General features: G+C 34.8%; 1 protein-coding gene across 18 annotated transcripts in view; it reads left to right on the top strand.

Annotated features, from left to right (window-relative positions):
• Positions 1 to 22,839, top strand: part of LOC105151469 (uncharacterized protein CG43867) — an 80,079-nt gene that overhangs the window by 41,863 nt on the left and 15,377 nt on the right. For 7 of the 18 annotated variants that reach the window (XM_087409672.1, XM_087409673.1, XM_087409670.1 and 4 more), the window contains exon 3: positions 16,334 to 16,396. In XM_087409672.1, the coding sequence (XP_087265798.1) occupies positions 16,334 to 16,396 (63 nt within the window). Of the gene's footprint in view, positions 1 to 175; positions 4,220 to 16,333; positions 16,397 to 22,839 lie in introns of those variants that run through there. The other 11 variants (XM_087409682.1, XM_087409681.1, XM_087409680.1 and 8 more) reach the window with 6 other exon arrangements.

Genomic DNA, 22,839 nt, shown 5'->3' with positions numbered 1-22,839 from the left:
TCTTTAATAAAAATATTGAACTTTTATTTAAGAATAAACATGTGTTCGCGAAACGAGTCTATTATCAATCTTTTAGAAAAACAAATTGATAATAATGAATATCACATATATTAATAATAATAAATATAAATAAGTATAAAAAGCAATATTGTAGATAGTAAAAATATATATCCTTTTTTTTTTTTTTTTTTTTTTTTTTTTTTTTTTTTTTTTTTTTTTTTAAAGTAAAATAACTAACTTTACTTTACATACTCTTAATTTGAGGCATTATTTTTTATCATAATTACAAAAAAAAATTTGCTGAAATTTGAAAAAAACCTGTAATAAATAATGATTTTCTTTGACTTTTTTGCTGATCCGTTTTATTAAAATTTCACTCGTTTATTCTAGCGCGCATCCTAAAGAAAGCTACGCCGCATTGTATCGCAATTAATCAAAAGTTTGTCCTAGTTACGCGTGCAGTTACTTTTAGAACTTGTTATATAATTAATTTTGGGGTCAAAATTTTGTTGTTTCGCTTTAATATAAGGCGTTGTAAGAATGCTTCATACTTTGCGAAAATTTCGTCACAATCTTTGTTATCACTTTTTCACTTTTCAGTTATCGTATCCTTATTTCCTGCAATATCTTTTTACATTAATCATTAAGTCAATGTTTTATCTTTTATGTTTTTACTTGTTTCGCATTTTCTCATCATTTTTAAAGGAATTTAATTTTCTGACCGAAATAAATATCTCTTCCCCTTTTTAAACGTCGGTTTACGATATAAATCTCAGGAATAAGGGTAAGCGAAAATTAAAGATCTCAAAATTAGTATGGGTCTTAGGAATGTTTACGGCGAAATAATTAAAACTATACGTTTCGCTTTTTTACGCAGAATTCGAATCTTCTAATTCTTCATTAAAATTTACAATCTTAGAAATTAAAAATATATATATTGTTGTGAGGCAGCAATAATTTTTGTCACTTTTGTGAAAAATTCACAGAACTTTCGTCTCTTAAATCTTAAGTAATTATTCTATATAACAATAATTTTACAAGTTTAAAACTTTGCTATTTACTTAATTAGAAATGTAATTATAAGAATCAATTTTAATTTACATTTGAAAAATTTTATTGAATTATTATTCTGATGGAGGCGGACATTTAATTTTGTGATTAATATGTTTGAAATTTATTTTAAAATGCTAAATACTCTTTTTAGCTTATTATTGTAGGCGACAGTTCCATTAATTGTCTGCTCCGTATCGTACAAAATGCTTCTTGATTTTTCCCTCAAAAAATTAGGTGGTCCTTTCGCCCTTTGATCAAAGCTAACCCATATATCCGCTTACAAGAGAGGTAAAAGCCGACGTAGTATCTATTCCAGGTGGTATCAGTCGCTAGTGCATTCAGGACCAGTCTCCTCTTTTTCAATTAAGCTTTGATCATGGGGCATCGGGATATATGTATAGAACTAGTGTGTGCGCCGTTTCGCCAGTGTCGTTGGTTAGAGGTTCAAACGAATGTCGCTCGATAAAGGGACGAGAGACGAGACACGGACGTTCATGAATGGAACAAAAATCTCATTTGATCGAAATCATACGTCGCTCGATTCGCGTCAACGCGCTAGGAAGCACTTGAAAAGCTTGTCTATTGCATTTAGCGCTTTCGCACTCTTTCCGAGTTTCGCATTTTAATTGAGGTGTATTTTCGAAAGGGCTTAAGTCGAGTTTTCATTTATTTAGTTATCTGCCTATCTCTTCTCTGTGCATAGATAGGAGATATGCAATGTTCCAGAACATTGGTTCCTGATTTTGAAACTAGATTTCTTTGTCAATTTCAGATCATCTCTCGACACCGCAATATTGAAGAATCAATAATAAAAGTTAAATGTTTTGTGTAAATATTTTTTTGTTTCGCCAATGTATAAGGATTTCAATTATTATCTGTATTCTTTTATTTTATACTTTTATTTTACTTTTCTTTTATTTTATTTTTAATTCGGGAAATTACCGGTTCATGACTATAGACCGTTTAATTTTATGATAATTTCGCTTGTTTGACTATTGACATAACAATAACTGCGAACAGTGCAGTCCCTACAGTCAATATTGAGCGAGCTTATCTCGAGCGGGGAAATAATAAAACTACCGTAGGCGAGCGAAGAAGGTGCAGCGAGAAATTGCGGAAACTAACTTTCTGCGTGAACTACTTTCGTCCTTTGATACTCTTCGGCTCTTTACAGCGTGATAGCGTCGTAGGCGGGTTGCTGTCGGTGATTCGGCTTCTATTTGCTTACCAAATATCGAATCGAATCGAATTTTAACAAGGGACGAGCGGCGAAAGTGAACCGAACTCTCTCGGTGATTGGTATTATCGAAAGAGAAAATAAATATTGATCCTTCTGTCGACGGCGAAAATTAGAAGTCGACGGGATCATGGCTGCATACCGAACAGTATCGGGGTGAAAAAAGTCAATTTGAAAAAAGTTAGTGTATCCATAATTATCCGATGTGATCAGTGGCTGGGTAACCGTCCGATAATTAAATCGCCTGTACAGAGAAAAAGTATCTTTTTTTTTTCATCTCGGTTGAATTTATTTTCAATATTGACGTAGAGATATAATACTCTGATGAATCGAAGAATTTATCGCTTACATTTTTAAAAATAAGTTCTCTTTATAGATTTAAGATGCTAGTAGCATCAAATAAACGATTAAATTTCATTTGTGAGGTTATTATTATTTCAATTTGATTATGATGCAAATCTGAAATCGGCGCATAGCCATGTATCTGAAATAAATGTATTTAAAATACATATAGAAATATTATTCTAACGTTTAACTTAGCTACTACTTTAGTAATGGGCGCTTCTTTTATTTAGTTGATAAATTTTAAGGCTTTCTACGATAATCTCTACGATAAGCCAAAGAGACGTGCAATTTTAAATTTAATGAAATATAAGTAAGAATTAAAATTTACGAGATGAAGTGAATTTTATTTTTATTATTACGTTGTGATACAATTGATATGTATACTGATTTATTATTTCTTGTAATATATTTTTTTATTACGATATCTTTAATTTCATTCACTGTATATGTACATCTTTCGCAAGGTGGATGAAAGGGAATCTCATTTTGTCATGTCGTCGAAAATTGCTTAAAATATCTTCCAAATGACAGCTTTGTCGGTTTGAAATATATTTTTTCTGCTTATCCTGTGTCTCAATTAGTCGAAAGCGAACGTATACATTCTCTGAGAACGCACGCATGCACGTCCTCCTCATATTTTCTTTCTTGATTGTCCGTGAAGTGCAGCACCGACTAACTGCATCGTGAAAGGCGACAGACGGTGGCAGGAAACGGCGCGTTTCTTTCTTCTAGAAATCGCGCCTTTCGGGACTCCCAAAGCGAGGCTTAAAAATACCCCACGTCCGAAAATAGTCGTGCAGAGAGCGACGCTCTCGACAGTCCTCGATGACGACGCCGTGTGACGATGGCAGGTCTCTCTCGCCCCCGCCGAAAGATTAACCTTCCCTTTTCGTCGTTTTGCAGCGTCTCCTTTTCATCTCTCTATATATATAATCCACTGTTTCGCAAACCTTTCTTACCACGGCCAACACGAAATGCAGTTCCACACTGTGACTAGGTACACTAAAAACACGTGTAAAAATCGATAATGTGACAAAAATTTCCTGCTGAATATCCATTAAACTTATATAAGAGCAAGAATATAACAAGTAAATATCAATTTTTATTTTAATTAAGATTTTTTTTTTATTTTAGTTAAGAATATTTATTAAACGCAAATAAAATTTCAAATTAAACCTTAAAATTGGATTTTTTTATAAGTTAAATTTATTAATAGCGATTGACTGTTTTTGATACTGATTGAAAGCGTAATAAGTTTTGATTTTTAGATTTGTATCTGAATCCAAACATATCTTATCACATATCTGTCTGTCCATAAACAATCATTGTGAACACAGTTTCGATTATGATGAACAGTGTAACGCGAGAAATGATGGTAATCACGAGGTGAGTTTCGACCGCGTCGATATTCAATGAAATTATCGCAACCGAACGATTTTGATTAGTGTCGCGAGTATAATTTTCTCATCGAGACTTGTGACTCATCTGAAGTGGATTGATAAATTGCCAATGATGCAACCCGTACACACCGAAAACAACAACTCTGCTTTGGACATGGAATCTCTCGAGGAGATGCTTCGCAAGGTAATCATATAATCCCCTTTCATTTCGCACGAAGTTTCACGATAAGCTTGTTTCTCTAACTTTGATAAAACGCGGTTTGATTGTAGATATTATGTTGTACAAACAAAAGTTGAAGAATATACTAAAAACAATAAAATAATAGAAGGGCCGAATAAGATCTTTTAATGTTCAAGAAATAAAATCAATAAACAAGAATATATATTTTTCAGTCACATTTTTATGATAAAAATTACGATCAGATTTAATTTTTGTGAAACTTGTGAACGAATATTTCACCTAGATATAAATGAATTTTGATCTAAGAGACTTAAATTAACAAGTTTTATATTGAACATCGAAAGAATGTTGAGAAGATAGTGTGTCATAAAAGCTCGATTAAGAAAAGCTCGAGATTCGAGAATATTAAGTTTAAGCCCGGGCGATGGTTTTCTCATATGTTTGCTTATCTGAGCGCAGCGAAATTTTCCCATAAGAGGGAGGAATTACCTGCACAGTTGCGAACAAAAGAAATTTCGTTGGGAAGTCAGTTTTTAACTGTGGCTTCCTGTAATGTATTCTGTCAGGCATCGCTGAATGGACCACTTAGCGTCTACACTTTGCTACACGTGTGGTTATTCGTATATATATGCCACGTGTAGGGGTCAAAATGAGTTCTCTAGCAGTACATTAATGGCTACCTCGGCATCCGGAAAAGCGTTAAAAAACTTTAGAGTGACCAGTTTTTCTAGCCATTAAATCTGTACATCCTTCTTTTATACGAAGAAAATATTTTACCTCAATTAACGTTAGTTTTACTGTAAACATATACATATAAAAGTTTGAATTAAAAAATAAGATATTCGACAATTTATACCCATATTTAATAGAAGAAAAATAATTTTTTTAATTAAAAAAATTATTTCTTCTATTAAATAATGAATATAAATTGTCAAATATTTGATTTTTAATTTAATTCTTCACATATTTTTATAGTAAACGATATTAACTGAGACAGCATGTTTCCTTCGAGTAAATAAAAGAAAGATTTAATTGTTTAAAAAACTGGTTACTCTACCATTTCTCAGGAATTTCTTTTTCCGTCGGGATGGCCATAAACGTAATTCCAGAGAACTGATTTTTTTAAATAAAAAAATCATTCTCTCTTTTAAATTAATTTGTATCAGTTTTATTTCAATAGAAAAACGAAATCTGATTTTTACCTTCTCTCTCTCTCTCTCTCTCTCTCTCTCTCTCTCTCTCTCTCTCTTGAAATAAAATTTACCATTTAAATTGTTTTGATATGAATTTGAACGAAATCTCAGTTGAATTAAATATGTTTAATTCGAATTAATAAGAAATGTCATTTATATTTCATTGTCTGAGTTAAATTTTACTGAATATTATGACATTTTCATTAATTCATCCACTAGCATTCTCTCATTGTAATGCAATCTAAGAGAAATTCTTCATCGCTTATTACTATTCCCGCTGTCAGGCACGAGTGTCAGACACAAATGTCGTGAAACAAATGTCAGATGTAAAACCTAGCATGCAGCTAGGTTTATATCATACCGTCCATACTGCTGTCATGCACAAGTGTTACGAATAAATGTCAAATAAAAAGCTAGCCAGAAAGCTAGATTTACGCTTTTTTTATCCGGTACATTTCCTGCCTCGTTACCACTCTTTTGTAATAATATCGAGTGGGACAGAAAATCGTCGTTCATGACTGCTGAATCATCGGTTCATTGGCCGAACTTTAAACGCTTAAGCCTAAAAAAATGATCGCGCGGAGCGAAAAAATTGCGCAGACGCTCCGGTTAATTTCTCGCTTTAGTTTCAGACTGCGCTGCGTTGTGCGCGTCGCGAATGTGGGCAACGTGCGCGATATTAAGCCGGCGCGACGTCCACCACGGCGGTGCAGTCTTTCGGGAATTACAATGCAAAATGAATTCGCGATACAACCCTAGCGGAAGGATTACGGAATAATAACTCAGCGCGCGCGTTTTCCGCTTGCGGGATGTATCTATAACTCGCGGACGGAATGCATAATTCAACACGCATTTGCATAGCAGGATGTGCCGGTAAGCGTCGCGCGGTAACGTAAACTGAAGTTTAAATAACGTCGCACATATATATGCGTGTATGTGTGTTTTTGTACGTATCTGCGTACGTGTAACCATGTGTGCGCGAATATACGTGCGGTAACGCGCCGTTTGCCCGCGAAAATGGAGCAGTTAATTGTCTTTCCGTTACCGTGCAATTACGTTTGTCGCACGGGATAATACCGTTTATCGTGTCTACTGTTACTGCTGTAATTACTTTTGTAATTAGTATTTCTTGGGGGAGCCGCGCGAGTCTTGAGCGACAAGTCTCGGGCGTGTTCTCGACTCGCAGCCCGACTCCAATCTCAATTTTCCGGTCTCTTTTTAATTTTATTATTCCACAAAGTTGCAATCGGTAGGCGGAATGAGTTGAATTTGCCGTGATAAACCACAAAAATAATGAAGAACTTTCTCGCTAATGTAAATTTCTCTCAAGTAAATGCCGCAGTCTGAAATCGCCTATCGAATTATCCAAAGTTAGTTACTACTTTACATTATTTACAATATTACCTTATGATTAATTGATATTCGAGCGGCTTCTATTTGATTTTGGGTCGATAAACTGTTTTATTAAAAAAAGAAGATAAAACTAGGCTCAAATAGATAAAAATTAATTTAATAATTTAATAAATAAGGGGCTATGAGCTAGATGTTTTCTTGTTAAATCTTAAAAAAAAATGTACAATTCAATCAACAGACGACGTTTCGACTATTTAGTTATTATTAATGTTGAAAATAGGAATCATGTGCAACAATGTCTATCAACGACAATTATGATACGCAAAAAAATTTTTTTAGTGCAATCAATACGCTATTTTAAAGTTATTCGATATTAGATCGCATTAACCTCTTATTGAGAAGTTATCGAATCTGACCAACATCACAATTTTTATTTTCTTGTGTAATCCATATGTAAAATATTGTGATGTAGTGGATTTCCCTTGCCTTTTCAATTGTGTAAAGTAATGAAAATGTACTTGTCCTCCAATTATTTTGTCAGTACTTAGCGCTAAAGAGAAGTCTGCAAAATTCCACGTAGTACAGTAATCATATAAATATTTTATAAATTATTATTTGAAAAAATTATAGATAATCTTAATATAATATAGTTATCATATTAGAAATGGATCGTTTTGTCTCTTTTAATTAATTATTAAAAAAAAATCTCTTTTTGGTTACATCATCTTTTGAATTTTATTTATGAAAAGTCTCATTCTTATATTCTTGTATATCCGAGATTTCCGATATCTCTGATCTCCCTTTTCTGATTCATAACGTTCGGCTGAGCATAAACTGATCCTTTTCTAACGGAAGCAAGCTTCCGGGTGTATCGGAGGGCTAAGCTAAGAAAACGTACGAAGGCGGAAGGGATGCTGAGCTTTATCGCCAAACAGACATCCGCGAGTTTCGCAATGGGAGCGTAAGGGCGGTCGTAAGAGAGGAGGGAAAGCCTTCCCTTGGTAGAAAGCTTTTTCGGTCGCGGTTGCTAGCCTAAGCGGCTTTCCGTTTTGTGGTAAGGGTACGTATTATCGACCTTCTTGGCGCCTACCACCGACTGGCCGAAAAATATTAATCCTGGCCGTCAAACACACTGACGTTAGGTCGACCGAATGGATTTCTCGCGGTACACTGAAGACGAAGGGAATAAAAGGTAGTTAAGAATATTTTTGTTATAATTGGATGTCATTGAGAAAGAGATTATTTCGAAAATATTTCACGAGGGATAAATTTTACAGAAAACGAATTTTATATATGTGTGTGTGACTGATTATGATAATTTCTGTACCAAAATTGATTTCATAAACTTTACTTTTACTTTTCGACAAAGAGTTGTTATACAATTGATTTTCTTTATTAAAATTATTTGTAAAGAAGAAGAAAGAAAAGAGATATAATATATGCGGGCTAAGCGAGTTTAATACTGTTAAAATTGTAATGTCAAATTATAGCTAATGAGTTATTTTTAATCATTTTTGTAGAATATTGTCACTGTTCGTACTCAATATGTTATTAATTTAACTAGTTGAATTAAATAATGTTACTCAAGAAATATATTAAATTTGATTCAAATTTAGTTTATTATTTACTAAATGCATACATTACTATTGGTATTGTTTACTTTAAAACTAAGCAGTTTAACCATAGAAAAGGATTGATTTATATTTACATATATAAAAATTAAAAATAAAATGTTATTTAAATCAAAAGATTAGGAGATTATCGTAGCTTCTTTGAAGTCTGACAGTACGTACTTAAGGTTATTAATATTACTATTAATATTATTTTATTAATAGCACACGGAAGATAAACGATCCAGAATTCTGATTGAAATAACCAATTCCTAATCTACCAGAATTTTGTTTGAAATAATTAGAATTCTAGTAAATTTTATCAGAAATTTAGTAAACTTAACTAGAATTCTGAATCGTTCATTTTCCATCACAATTTCAGTTAATTCAACCAAATATTTTTCTCCGTGCAGTCATTTGTACATTTCTTCAGAAAGGAGAATTAAAAGAATTTTTATTTTACAATATCAGAACAAATATTATTATGTCAAGACATTATTAAACGGCTGCATAAAACTTCAATGCCGTACCAGGTCGGCTAGTAAGGAGCGATGACTCTTAGTGTGGCGATCGGCGGAAGTTTTCCGCACTTTTCAGCGAACTTTTCCGTACTTTTCGTCGGTGACGTACAGCTAAAACGTCGGCGGCACGATTTCGCGCTTTCGTGTAAGATCGTATATGTGCGCGCACGAAGAAACGACAGCGAACGGCCGCTATTCTCCACCATCACCACCACCCCCACCTCCACCTCCACCTCCACCACCACCACCTCTTCCCACCCCTCAAGTCGTGGAACGTAAAAGGGCAATAAAACACACGGGACGCATCTGGGTTACGAGCTTTACAAGGCACTAGCTTCTTTCTTTATCTCATGCCGTAGCCATCACTTCGGCCCTAAGCGATTTCTCGAACGTCTCCTATGCCCGCGTTTCGTTTTCCTGTAACCTTCGTGTTAGCTTGTCGTTGTTACATACTCATGGGTTGGATCTTTGTATGATTCAGGCACTTCCTTTTTTAGATATACACAATATGATATGACGAACGTAACGAACGTCCTAATTACATTGGTACATAATTTTATCATTTCTTCGTTGCGTTATTTTCTGTCCTTTATTTTTTTAGGAAAATTTTGTTTTCTTTTCGGAATATTTTTAAAATCTAAGATACTTTTATTCCAAAAGATATAGTGAATCTATTTCATTTGTATCGATATGTAATTCTTGTTTAAATCTGCTTCTTCGTCTTACGATTGTTTATTCTTCGTTTTTTTTTCTCTTTTATAAGTTTCCATATTTTATATCTATAAAGCGTAATAAAAAATGCAGTTTTAATTTTATATATATTCTTTGATCATTTCGTTTAGAACGCTTCTCGTTTATTTCCCCAACCTCCAGACATTCTTTTCTGTCCTCTTTTCTCATTAATAGCAAGAGAAAGGCAGTCTTAGGGTGGTACAACTTGGTCGCCCGTTACTGCACACATCAAAACCAGTCCCGCGCCACTTGCGTCTCCACTAAGTCAGTGGTTTCCAAGCTTTTTATGACTGTACGTATCCCCCGGCTTATAAACACTTAGCTGAAATATCGTCGAATAGGATCAACTTTAGCTTCACACCATAATGAAATGATCCTAAAATTGTATCATGACAAAAAGAAAAATACGTCATTTAGAACTAAGCAGAGTACGTAAAATATTCTTTAGGAATAATTCTTTAGGAATATAAACAATTCACATTCGTTGCGTCATTATTAGACATTAACAATAAAAAGTACTGACACTTAATTAGACTCTCGAAATTTCAACAACAAGAAAATAATTAATTAAATCTAACCTAGGTCTAACAAATATAAATGATGATCCAAATTTTTTTGGATGTGCATAACTAACAATTTTATTATTCATATTAAAACTGTTTTAATATTAATAATAAAATTGTTAGTTATGCACATCCAAAAAGTTTGCTCATTTATATTTGTTAGACTTGGATTTAATTAATTATTTTTATAATATATGGGCGTCATTGAAAGGATTTTTAATATTTAAGGAAATATTCCATAAGGGCGAATGAGAGTAAAAATTCTGTGCGATAATTTGTATGCTAAATTAACTAAATAATTTGTATTAATCCTTCTTACATTGGACGTTTTGATCCAATTCAAGCCATCATCGGCGATTCATAAAATTCTAATTCAATTATGTATCCAATGTCAGCAAGAAATTCAATCATCATATGCAGCAAATAAAACCTCTTCTATCATATTTGAAGAGTGCAATCTTCGATTTGAATTCCAAACGTCAATATATGGAAGGATTGATACAAATTAGTTTATTAATTTAGCAAACTTTCTCTCTCTCTCTCTTCTATTCCGTACAGAATTTCTATTCTCATTCGCTCTCATTGAATGTTTTCTTGTTACTAGATATTGCTTGCAACATTGCACAACCATCGTGTACTATGAATCGCATAAAACCGGTGTCACGAACTTTCGATGGCAGAAAGCACGTCATGTAACCAGGAGTAAAAGGTGGTTAAAGAACGGACGAAAAAATTTCGCGCTCCTTCGTAACAATGATTCAGACGACGGCGGCGACTGGCCACGACGTTACCGCTATATGTATGGGATGCGTGTACCGGCCGGCCAACAGTTCCATCGGTCGTCTCGCGAATAAATGTCGCAGTTACGTGGATTGCACTGGGAATTGGGCACATAGGCGCGCGCATCCCGTTTTTGCGATAGGATGCACCGACGGGTGCAATAACGATAACAGCGATCGTACTAACGTTCACGACAACGTTACGTGACGATGACGGGCGGCAACGTTATGACCGCGATACTAAAGAAATACGAGAATTAGTTCGACCGGACGATAGCCCGTTTGTTTCTCTTGGAAACAAACTCTCCTTGGACTATCTCCTATGGCGAACAATGTGGACGCGTATTCTGTTAATATTGTTACTCCAAGAAGCCAACTTTAGGAAAATCTGCTCTTATTAGAATATTTAGAATATGAAGTAAAAATGTAGTGTTATATTTTTATTATGTATTATTAAATAAATGTCATATAATATATATTATATAATTAATAAGAAAGTATATAAAGGTATTAATATTTTGTATGTGTAGTGTACGTATTTATACCATTTATTTTTTTATACATGTATTTATTTATGTATTATTAAGAGATATGAAACTTAAAACATTATTGATATAACAGACAAATTAAACATTACAAAATTAAAAACAAGTATAAATGTTGACTCGTTTATAGGTATGCAAAGCAATATTTAACAATTTAAGTAATCCAGTTAAGATCAATGATTTTAATAAAGCTATATTTAAATGAAACATCCAAATACATTGAGATATCGCTGCTCATTTTTTTTCTATCTAAATTAATAAATTTATTATGTATCTAAACGCTTAGCTCGTTTTATTAAAATTATTGACTTTCATTAGATTACTTAAATTGTTAAATATTATAAAATTAAACATTGAATTAACTAAATTGAAACCGTTATTATTGAAACTTAGTGGATATTATACTTAAATTTATCCATCAAAAATATATTAAATATATAATAATTATATGTAATATAAATATATTCCTATATTCTCTGCTAGTCATTAGAATAGTCAATAAAATGTAAAATTATTTCGTATTTTCGATGAACCTGCAAAATTATAAATATTCAAAGCATCCGAATGATTACAAACGCGATATTATGACGGCTCGTTCATCATATCTGGCAATAATGTTAAAGGAAGACTAAATAAGAGTTCGTATCATGAGATGTGAATCAATGATGAATCTGAGTTTCGCCATATTCCACATAATTCCCTTCGTTCGCTCGTGACCCTTGCGGTGAAACCGTCCGTATGTTCGTACCCCTTTTCTAGGGGCTGGCATAGTTTAATATACAAGGCACGGGAGAGCGATCCGGCTTCTCGACCCCAGGATTTCGTTATAAATAAGGGTCGTGCACTCGCTCTGTGGTACCGCAGAAGAAGAAACGCTAACGCACGAGGTGCTAACCGTTATACGTTCTCGTTTTCGTCGAGCTAATTCCACCGGCCATTACTCTTCTCCCGTACCGAGAGCAAGTCGAGGAAGTGTTCGATACAAAGCACGCTCTTTTCGTAACAAGCAAGAAAATTGAATCGATCGTTGCCAGAAAAGGTAATGATTGATTCCGTCTGTTGTTGTGAACAACAAGATTTTCAATACGACTTTAATTATACTAACGTATAACATTTTATCCTCGAAATATTTTTGCTTAACTTATTAAATAGAATAATTTTATTGTTATAATATCCCGGCAATTCAATTTTGTAATTCATTTATAATTTATTAGTTTTAATAAAAAAATGTTGAATTGATTCAATTAATTCTTCAAGTTCCTTTATCCTGAAATGCGAAATGCAGTGGAAAAATTCACTTGATGAATTCACTAAAGAATTTATTTGTAGTGGTTCGCATTTCTCCTGAGATTAGATAAACGTGAACAGAGATAGAAGTGAAAAGAAACAGGAAATAGTTCAACAATCACAAAACCAATTTCCGGATTTGAAGGCTAGAGTTCGTATCTTCGCGAGTTGCCTAACTATTTATATCGCTTTAATTTATCTACTTCCTACAAGTACTACCATCGCAACTGTATATAACAACAATCCAGAAGCGTGGAGAGAGAGAGAGAGAGAGAGAGAGAGAGAGAGAGAGAGAGAGAGAAAGAAAGGAGTACATAAATCACGTAACCGGAAATAATTTTCGCTTTTGTGGGTTTTTTTTCTCTTGCCTCTGGAAAAGAAAAACAAACCGGATCGCCTTCGTTCCTTTCTCGTACCAACGCTCTTTCCTCGTCCGTACTTTCCGTGATTCTCCCCGGATTCTTGCCGCACGCGACAACATCGGGAACCAGCTATAAATTTTCCGCGCACAAAGCGAACGAAATTCAAGAAAGTACCGGCCTCTATGTCTCGCGTCACGCGAGGCACCGATAACATTAACGAGCCAATCCTCGCGACGACGACATCCCAGCGCGCGTGTGATCCTCCGACGATCGAAATGCGAAAGGGTGTGTTATCGTTCCGCGACTTTCACCCTCCATACTTTACACGTGGACCTGGACAAATTACAGGAAACCTTGCTGGCCATAGAAAAAAAGTTACTCTTCGTTCCTTCCCTTTTTATTTTATAAAAAGAACACTTTCTCTGAAGCCCCGAATATCCGACGAACATGAGTAACCACTTTTGCTAAGTTATTATTTCGTTTCCATGTGGATACTTTTTCCAGCAAGAGTCGAGAATTGAATGCTATCATTGGGCACAAAAGCATAAATTGGGCGACAATTTTATGTAGTTTCCACAAGTATTATGAACGGGCTGGATTCAAAATTCTAGCAACAAATCTAACGCTGTCATGCGACAATTTTATCGCAGTTCCTTAAGGCTCCTGAGTAAATAATCGTAAAAAGTGATAAAAGGCACGTATAAGTGAAAATAAGCTATGCATGCGCATTGAATAAAAGCACCTAATGTGCTTTTTATCACTTTTTACAATTATTTATTGACTGTTAGGAGGGATAAGTTTAGTTTTCGTTCATTTTTACAAATATTTTAAAGCAATCTCATCATTTTGTTTCTAAATTGTCTTTATTTATAAATGGCACATAATAAAAATTAATGTGTCATTTTTCATTTCTGATATCATGATCAATATAGTTATGATGACTACTCAGGAGCCTTAAAAGAGGATTGCTAAGAATTATGAGTGAGCTAGTATTATACAAGCAAGACTTCCATATATTACTTTAAATACGAAGCGCCACTACAGTCCGAATGTTAAGATGTTGCACTGTCATATATTATTCATACAAATAAATTAATTTCAGAAATGATAATTGCGTGCCGATATAGATTGTCGGACTTTCAACGCAATCAATCTGAAATATTAATAATCCCCCCAAATTTCCCAAATTTAATCTGAAAAAACTGTAATAAACTTCCATATATAATATCCGAAAGATATTAGGTGGGACACATATGCGAAATTTCGCAGATTAGATCAGTCAGATAACTTCCGGTGTCATCTCGGCGTCGCAAAAAGCGAAATTTACGCACTGATGACAGTTTGAGAGGTCCCAGTGGCGCATCCCTCCCTGCGGCTAATGTACTAGTCGTTCTCTCGTCATCCCGCCCTACATTGCAGATTTCCCTCTCTGGCAGCAGCGCGGCGTGTCGAGAGTGTGTAACGCGCCGAGAAAGTGCGCGCATTTTCTTCCCCTCCGCATTAGGAGGAACGTTTGTACGCTTCTCGGCCTCCGCAAGCCTTCTCTTCCCTCGCAGCCCTTTGCCTTTTTCTTTTCCCTCCGACGCCAGATGCTGCTAACTGCGCTCACCCTGATGAGATCCTGGTCCTCTCCTCTCCTCTCCTCTCCGCTCCGCTCCGCTCCGCTCCTCGCCTTGCCTCGCCTCACTTCGCGCTGCAGCTCGCGTCTCTTCTTCCTCCCTTTCGCTTCCCGCCGATCCATCTTCCTCGAAAAAGACGGGATCGCGCTACACGGCCGCTTTATTCGCCCGAGCGAGGAGGAACCACGGATTCTTTATATTCGCTGACTGCTCTTGTTATTGTAGCGGAACTGATGGTCATTCGTTCCTCGGCGATATCACGGCGGAGCGGAGTATATAAGTATATAAGTAGCGTAAAAATCGTGGGATTTCAAATAAGATTGCATTTGAGATACACTGTTAGAAATGTTCTTAAATTTTATTAACTTTTAAGTTACACAATTTGAATTTAATTTCATGACATTATATTAAATTTAATGTATTTATAACTAAAAAGTATATTTGTGTACATGTTTAATGTATTTTTAACAAAATGTATTTTTAACAAAATTTAATGTATTTTTCATGAAAATTTAAAAAATTTAATGTACATATTCATATTTAAGTAACTAAATTTTCAGTTAAATCATTCATTACTTTTAATTTCGTTCATAATCATGAGCTTTCATGTGAAGAAAACATTTCTAATAGTATAAAAGAGAGTAATATTAAAATTTTGAAAATTAATGAAGGTTATCTGAAATATTTTTCAATATCAATAATATCATGATAACGTTATGGATAATTTTGTTTAAAATAACTTTGCGAACTTCTGACATATAGTAATTTGCCATAATAATTTTTTATTAATCATTATTATTAATATATCTACTAAGAATTTTTAATATAACAACTTTGTAATTAAAAACTATTTTTGTAATTAAAAAACACAACTTTATATCAAATAGTAAGTCCAACGAAAATTCTTAGATTTGAAGATTGATCGGAGGATCTGTTACTAAAATTAAAGTAAATCGTGTGAGGTACATTGTGCAATTTTTAGATAAGATTTTCGAAATTGTCATTTTATAGGCATATCAATCTTTGATAGATCGAACCGGTCTTCGAGTCCGATTTAACTTCATCGTTTCCATTAAACTGTCATCGAGTCAGCAGTACGTCTCGTCTGTAGACTTAACCAAGTTTGACGAAACTTTCCTTCGCGAAATTAGACATCGAACTACTTGTATGTCCACCAAACTTTCTTCGATCTCACGAACGTCAAATTTCTTACGCGTTACCATGATATTGAAGGTTCTTGTCAGCCGTTCTTGATAACGTCATAAAGAAGAAAATGAAAGCGAATAATTTTTCGAATTTAAGTAAGCAAGTGACTTTGTATTAAAAAAATAACAAAGAAACCGAAATGACTGAACAAGTAATAGTAAGTGTAATTGCAAAAGAAGAAAGAGAGAGAGAGAAATATGTACGTGTTATGAAATCGCAATGCAGCGTTTAATATTGACGAAGTCAGGTAGAATTACGGTTAAAAGTCGAGATTGTCTATCTCGTAAAACTCCATCAATCTTGCGTGAAGTGACGTATCACTAAAACGATCCTGCTTTTTGTTTCAGCTCTCAGAGCTCGAACAGCGGGTGTTAGAGGCAGAGGGCAGGGCGGACGAAGCTGAAGACAAGGTAAGCAAACATATTGATATCTCTAGAATGGAAATACAGTACATGGAAATATAGTACATGTTCAACATGCATGAAACGTAAATATCAAAAAGACAAATGATTATTTTATAACGTCTCTATTTACTCACAAATTTTGTTCTTTAAGGCCCGATTGCACCAACATTACTTTGACTTTAAGCAAAGTTTAAAACTCTCTCCGTCTCTGTCTCTTTTTCGTTTTAAAACGAGACAGAGAGAGTTTTAAGTCTTGCTTAAAGTCAAAATAACATTGGTACAACCGGATCTAAGTCTTGTGTCAAATTAATGAGCAAAAGTGCGTATTCTTGTATAGATTTCCTTGCGAGTTAAATCTCCATCCCCATTTAAGTGAAGTTGGCAATGATATGTGATACTAGTGGACTCTGGAACGGTTCCATCTTATCACTTCTCTTTTTCGGGGTAGTTTACCCCCGTTTTATACCATACATTGGCATTGCACGAACGTATCTTTTACCGACGACGAGTCGACCTCATTTCTGCGACCCCACGCGTTTCTTATCCTCGTATATCTGACTTTACCGACGGACACCGAAACACCCCTTCGTGAACGATACACCCTATGAACCCCCGCGAACCCGATTTACCAACCGGGGGCAACGACGAGTTGTCAATTTTCGCAACCCCACTGAAGATAGATTTCTCCACTTTTTCCAAAATATATTGAAACTTATACATTTTAAATTAATAAAAATTCATTTTCAAAGCCACATGTGATTTTCTAATTTTATCGGAACAAATAAAAAACGAGTTACACACTTTTAATATAAAGTTTCCCATCCCTTTGTTAATTAAAGTGAAAATAAGTAAATGGGGTAGCTTCGTTATCGATATCCAGAAAGGGTGAAATAATATTGATTATACCGTAGATGCGTCGGTGTCCGTCGGTATCCGTCGGTACCTCAAGAGAGACGGAAGGAGAAAGGGTGAAAGCGCGAAAGAGGCATGGAGGGAAAGAGGGAGAGGACAAGAGGGAAGAGTGATAAGAGTAGCAAGATGGCCGTGCGGCTGGCCGATGAGGTCGTCGTTTTGTTATGACCCCGAGATTCGCCCTCGCGTAACCACGTGTATCCGTGATAGTGTATCGCGTGGCGACGTTAATTTCTTCCTCGTGTTAATTTCTCGGAAATAATCGCTGTTCCTCGACGTTATACGGACCGTTTGATCCGTCCTCCACGGTCGAGTGTCGAAGGTCGAGGTCGTCGAAGTCAATCCCGTGCGCGAGGAACTATGGCCCGCAGCAGGTGACATCGATGAAAGGTAACGAATGTAAGCCGCCACCGAGGAAAAATTGAAAAATCTTTTAATGAACTCTCTTAAATTATGAATTACGAAAATTTCTTGTTCATTTATTCAGCGTGAGCAGTAGATTCGCGATGTCGCGACGACCGACGCGAGAAGCATCTTCGCGCATATCAAGTAAAGATATTCTGCGGCGTCGAGTATTAGATCGACCGAAATTTTACCCAGTTAACTTTCGTCTTTCTATCAATGTAATTTAATTTTAATCTTGGTTCAACCAATTCTTCATGTTATTCGAATTCTAAGAATTAGAAAAAGATGAAGAATTAATTGAACCAAGATTAAAGTTAATCTACATTGGTAGAAACGATTATAAAATTGTAATTACTATACAGAAAGAATGATTTTGTTGAATTTTAAAAATTAAAAACTATTAAATATTTAAAATTCAGTTAGATATAAAAATAATTATATATAGATAAAATAATAATTTTGGATCATCAAAGTAATTATATAGCATGATGAGCAATACTTGTAGAAAATTTTAACATTTCAGCAACTAGTTCGAACATACATAATTATTTTGATGTCCAACTTTAATCCAAAGTTATTTTCAGATCTGTATTTAGTTAAAATATTAGATACTTCAGTAAGATCGTCCTTTCGGTGTATGAGATCTCGTGTGCATAAAATCATTTCTATTTTTACTCGAAACGCATGATATAAAAGGGATTGTCTTGTACAGCTGATTTCAAAGATGATATATTTTTTACACCAGTAATTGAATACCAATTAAATCCAATATAATCTCGTTCAGTTTTTAGAGTTTAATGGTGTAATTACGCAGAACTGATTTCTATGCTTATTTAATTGACAATAAAAACAAATTAATATAACATTTATTTTCCCGTCAGTCGCAACGTGGAAAATTGCGTTAATTGAAATTTCATTTAGAAATTGAGGACTTTGTTATATCAGATTTATTTTTCAATAGTACAGAATTTTTTTTAAAGATGATTTCCGGATTTTTTCTTAAGAATTTGTGATATTAATATTTGTGAATCTATTTAATTACAAAAATATTGTATTTTTGATCAGTACAAAAATTGGAGTAAAGATTTTTCGAAAAGTATTGACATATAATATTAAATATATAAGAGAGATAACTTTGGCTTTAATGTACTTTATCGTTTTATTCCTTCCTAAAGCTCATATTAAACCTTAATATTACCGTAATATTAGATTTAGAATTATGGAATAGAATTTACAAATTGGAGATTTCAATTAGACCGAAAGGGATTAAAATTAAAATTATGTATTTGATTAAATTCTGATCTCTTTTCAAATAAAATGTAAAATTAAAATAAATAAAAATAATTTTGCGATTTCAAGAATAAGTGAAATATAAATTAATTGTTTTGCGTAAATAATATATTTATAAGATATAATTCGCAATTGAAATATGTTCATCAACGGAGTTAACTGCGAAAATTTGCAAATTGAAGATTAGATCAAATATAAGTAAATTGCTTATATGAGTCTTATAAAGCGAAAGCTTGTATAGGCAATTTACTTATATTTCTAATCTTTAATTTACGATTCTGATCTCGTAATGTGTAGAAAGAGAAAGAGAGAGAGTGCAGTAATACTTATCTCAATACTCATTGCTTTAATATTCAAAAGCAATATCGAAGCAAAAGATGACAAGTTTTATATATGATCACGTCGGATTATACATATCGCAATGGGAACAACGAGCGGCGCTTAAACGCGACGTACCGGTTGCGACAGCGACTTAATGAGTCGCGTCTCGTGTAAAATTGGCTTACGTCCAGTGTATGAGTAATCCTCACTTCCCGCCGACATCCGTGCATTAAATAAAACAAGGATGCTGTCTTCGTTTCTCTCTTCTCGTAACTTGCGCGTCTTTCAGTATAAGACCTTATTTTGTAAGGCTAGTTTGTGAAAGAAAAGTTACGTCTTAATGCACGTAACATTTATCAATCGAAAATATGAAATTAATACTTTTACTTTTATTTCAATATATTTTGTTTTCTCTACATGAAAATTTCATTTCGTTTATTAATTATTTGCATTAAATGCGGCTTACATGTATAATAAACAAACGAATTTGTTTATTGAAAATTAATTCAGTTAATTATAATTAAGTCTGGGAAATTACAATAAGAGAATTTATAATTCGGCATGTAAATTTATTTATTATATTAAAATACATTAAAAAATGTCCATTGTTACTGTTATTTTATATAATGAAATCAATTATTATTTGATTTAAAAATATTCTTAGTTAAGTTGCGACAACTTTTCTCTCATAAAATATTTTTGCTGACTATTATTATTAGAATTTAATCCATGTGTTATACATATTTCATGGCAAATTATACACACAGCGAATCGATATTTGCCAAATAAGTACATTGATCGACACATTTATATCGCGAATGTATATTATACTTATACTTTTTATAATATTACCTCTAACATGCAATTACTTTATACGTTGGTCAATATATCTGTTTGCCAAATATCGATTCGCTGTATCATATAATTTCCCATGAAATATGTACGCATGCATTAAGACCACTTTCTAGAATAATCGGCAAAAATTTATACGTTACTACATTATATTTCGTAGAATTTGTATGCATGTGACTTTCGAATGTCTGAATAGTTTCGTTGTAATATACGAATCATGGGGAATCTTCGCTGACACAGTTGTGTGCCAGTGGTTTTATTGCGCCCGTCGCCGTCGCGTTGGGGTGCACCAAGAAAAAAAAACGGTATGCATTTTTCGTTATCGTTTTTTACTACTTTTTATCTCGTAAACAATTATTCGGAGCAACGAAATGAGCATTTATACCAGCTGGGAATGGATTAACGAATGGTTAACGATTTTTGTTTAAGAATTAGTTATTCTGGATCGTGAAAAATTAAATGAGTCACTCTGTACGAGACGTACTGGAACCGAACCTTACATTAAGAGTACGAATCGTTTCCATCATCCTCCGAATCTTCTTCTTTTAAGCCTGCGCTTAAATAGAGTAGATCGATAAATTTCAAGACAGTCTTGAGAAATGGAACGGAACATTCATGAGTCAGTTCCAAGTTGCACCTTCTGCAATTTAGCTTTACCGAAGCAGCCATTGTGCAGTGTCTTAAATTTTAAGTGAACCGTGGAAATTACATCAAATATAATATATACCTTCTGCAAATTAGGGAATTGTATATAACGCGCCCGATATTTTTTCGTTAAAAAATTTATTCGCTGTTAATCATTTGGAAGGCTGACCTCTCTTCTCATTTTTGCATCATCAGTAACCCTTTTTTCCGATCGATTCGTCATTGCATCACCAGACAGTGTCGCCGGGGAGTGAGTTCGCTTCGCCTCAGGGTCATCGGCTTGACCCCACGGTGGTTGCGCGTCCCGAGTACATGCATACGAGTAGCATCCACAAATTCACTCATTGGCTATGAGCCAACATGACTCACCGCCTCTAGAAAACCCTCGGTAGTTTATGTACTTGGGTTGTACGTTCGTTCGCTTCGCTTCAGTTCGGCGCGATCTTCACCGGCGAGTAGACGAGGAACTGAGTTCTCCTCACGTGCGTTCATCCGCGAGATTTGCCGTTTCGTTCTTATTGTCCCTGGTCTTATTTGATAAATTGCTTCGTTCTACCGCGGACCGAATCCTCGGAGGAGTGCTCGTCGTGGATGAATATTTTCCGGACGAATTGCCGAAGTAAGAGAAGGAATTGGAGCCACCCTTAAAAAATCTTCTACCATGGAACCGTTTAATAGAGGTAAGCGATTTTACGGCAGCCGATTTTGTGAGAGCTTCCAAATGAAATTTACACGACACTCGAATATTAAAGTTCTCCATTGCGTTATACTTTATTTCATTACCTGCTTTAATATATTATTTAAAATATAAGTGAAATTAATTTTTGATTTTATTATCTAATAATTGTATTTCACAAAAAGGCTAGTAATTAAGTTATGTAATATCCTTTGGATATAATCTACTTTTTGTATGGCTTAAACGATGCAAGTGATATAATATGTACATAACGAGAGTTTTCATACATAGAATTAGATCCATATTGTAACAATAAAAATATCAATTAAAATATATCAATTCATTGTAAATTAAGTAAATGAAAAAATTTGATTAAAAAATTGGAATATATTATGACAGACAATAATTCTGTTCACTTGTTGACATAAAGTCGTTTCGAAACGTTGATAGAATCTAGCGTGTACTGCACTTTAGAAACATCGCGGAAAACGCAATTGAAATCGTCTCCTGAAAGCAGAAGTCGATTCCCTTTTATCGGTGAAGGTATCAGGACTGCGATGCGACCGCAAAGACGGCAACGATAGAAAACGTGCGCGAGAAAACGCGTCACGAGAGAGTCAGAGAAAGATAGAGACTGGGAAAGATCGATATAAGTAAGGGTAGCACATGCACGACGCCGACGACGCCGCCGACGACGACGACGACGACGACGACGAGGAGGCACACGCCGGGAAAACATTCGGCGAGAGAGAGGATTTCCCTGTATTGATTTTCTCTCGAGTCCCCTTTCGACTAGTCGCCGTGAATGTTCGCTGCTCTCGCCCGTTCGCGGCGTTTACCGTACATATCCGTCGAGCCGTTAAGGCGATATCGATTTTTGACAGCTGCTCTGTCGCGTTATACACCGTGTGTAAACGCCACACGCACGGATACGTACGGTACGTACGATGCGGGAAGGGTTCTCTCCCCGTCATACACAAAGCTCTCTCTTTCCGTCTCTTTCTCTTTCTCTCTTTCTCTTTCCCCCAGCGCGACGCAATGTAACGTAACGCACGCAACGCAACGCACGCAACGCAATATGACGTACGCACTCGCGCGAATTCGATCCGCACGTTCGCTGTTATTGCCCGATCGTGAGCATGGAGAGCTTTCGCAATCCATACTCGTATGATTATTCGTCGTTAATCCCCCGCGCAGATTTTTTTCTTTTTTCTTAATGTTCTCGGTACGCGATTATTTGCAATTATTGCGGAGGGAATTCGAATTCCCTCAATAGCCGGTTTGGATAGGCGATTACTCAACAACGAGCATATTCTGATGATTGTACAGTTTCTTTCGATTCGCGATT

Source organism: Acromyrmex echinatior, chromosome 9 (assembly GCF_024713525.1).
Source record: "Acromyrmex echinatior isolate Ae372 chromosome 9, ASM2471352v2, whole genome shotgun sequence".
NCBI lineage: Eukaryota > Metazoa > Arthropoda > Insecta > Hymenoptera > Formicidae > Acromyrmex > Acromyrmex echinatior.
Note: the sequence above shows the minus strand (reverse complement) of the source record. Positions and strands in the feature narration are given on the sequence as shown.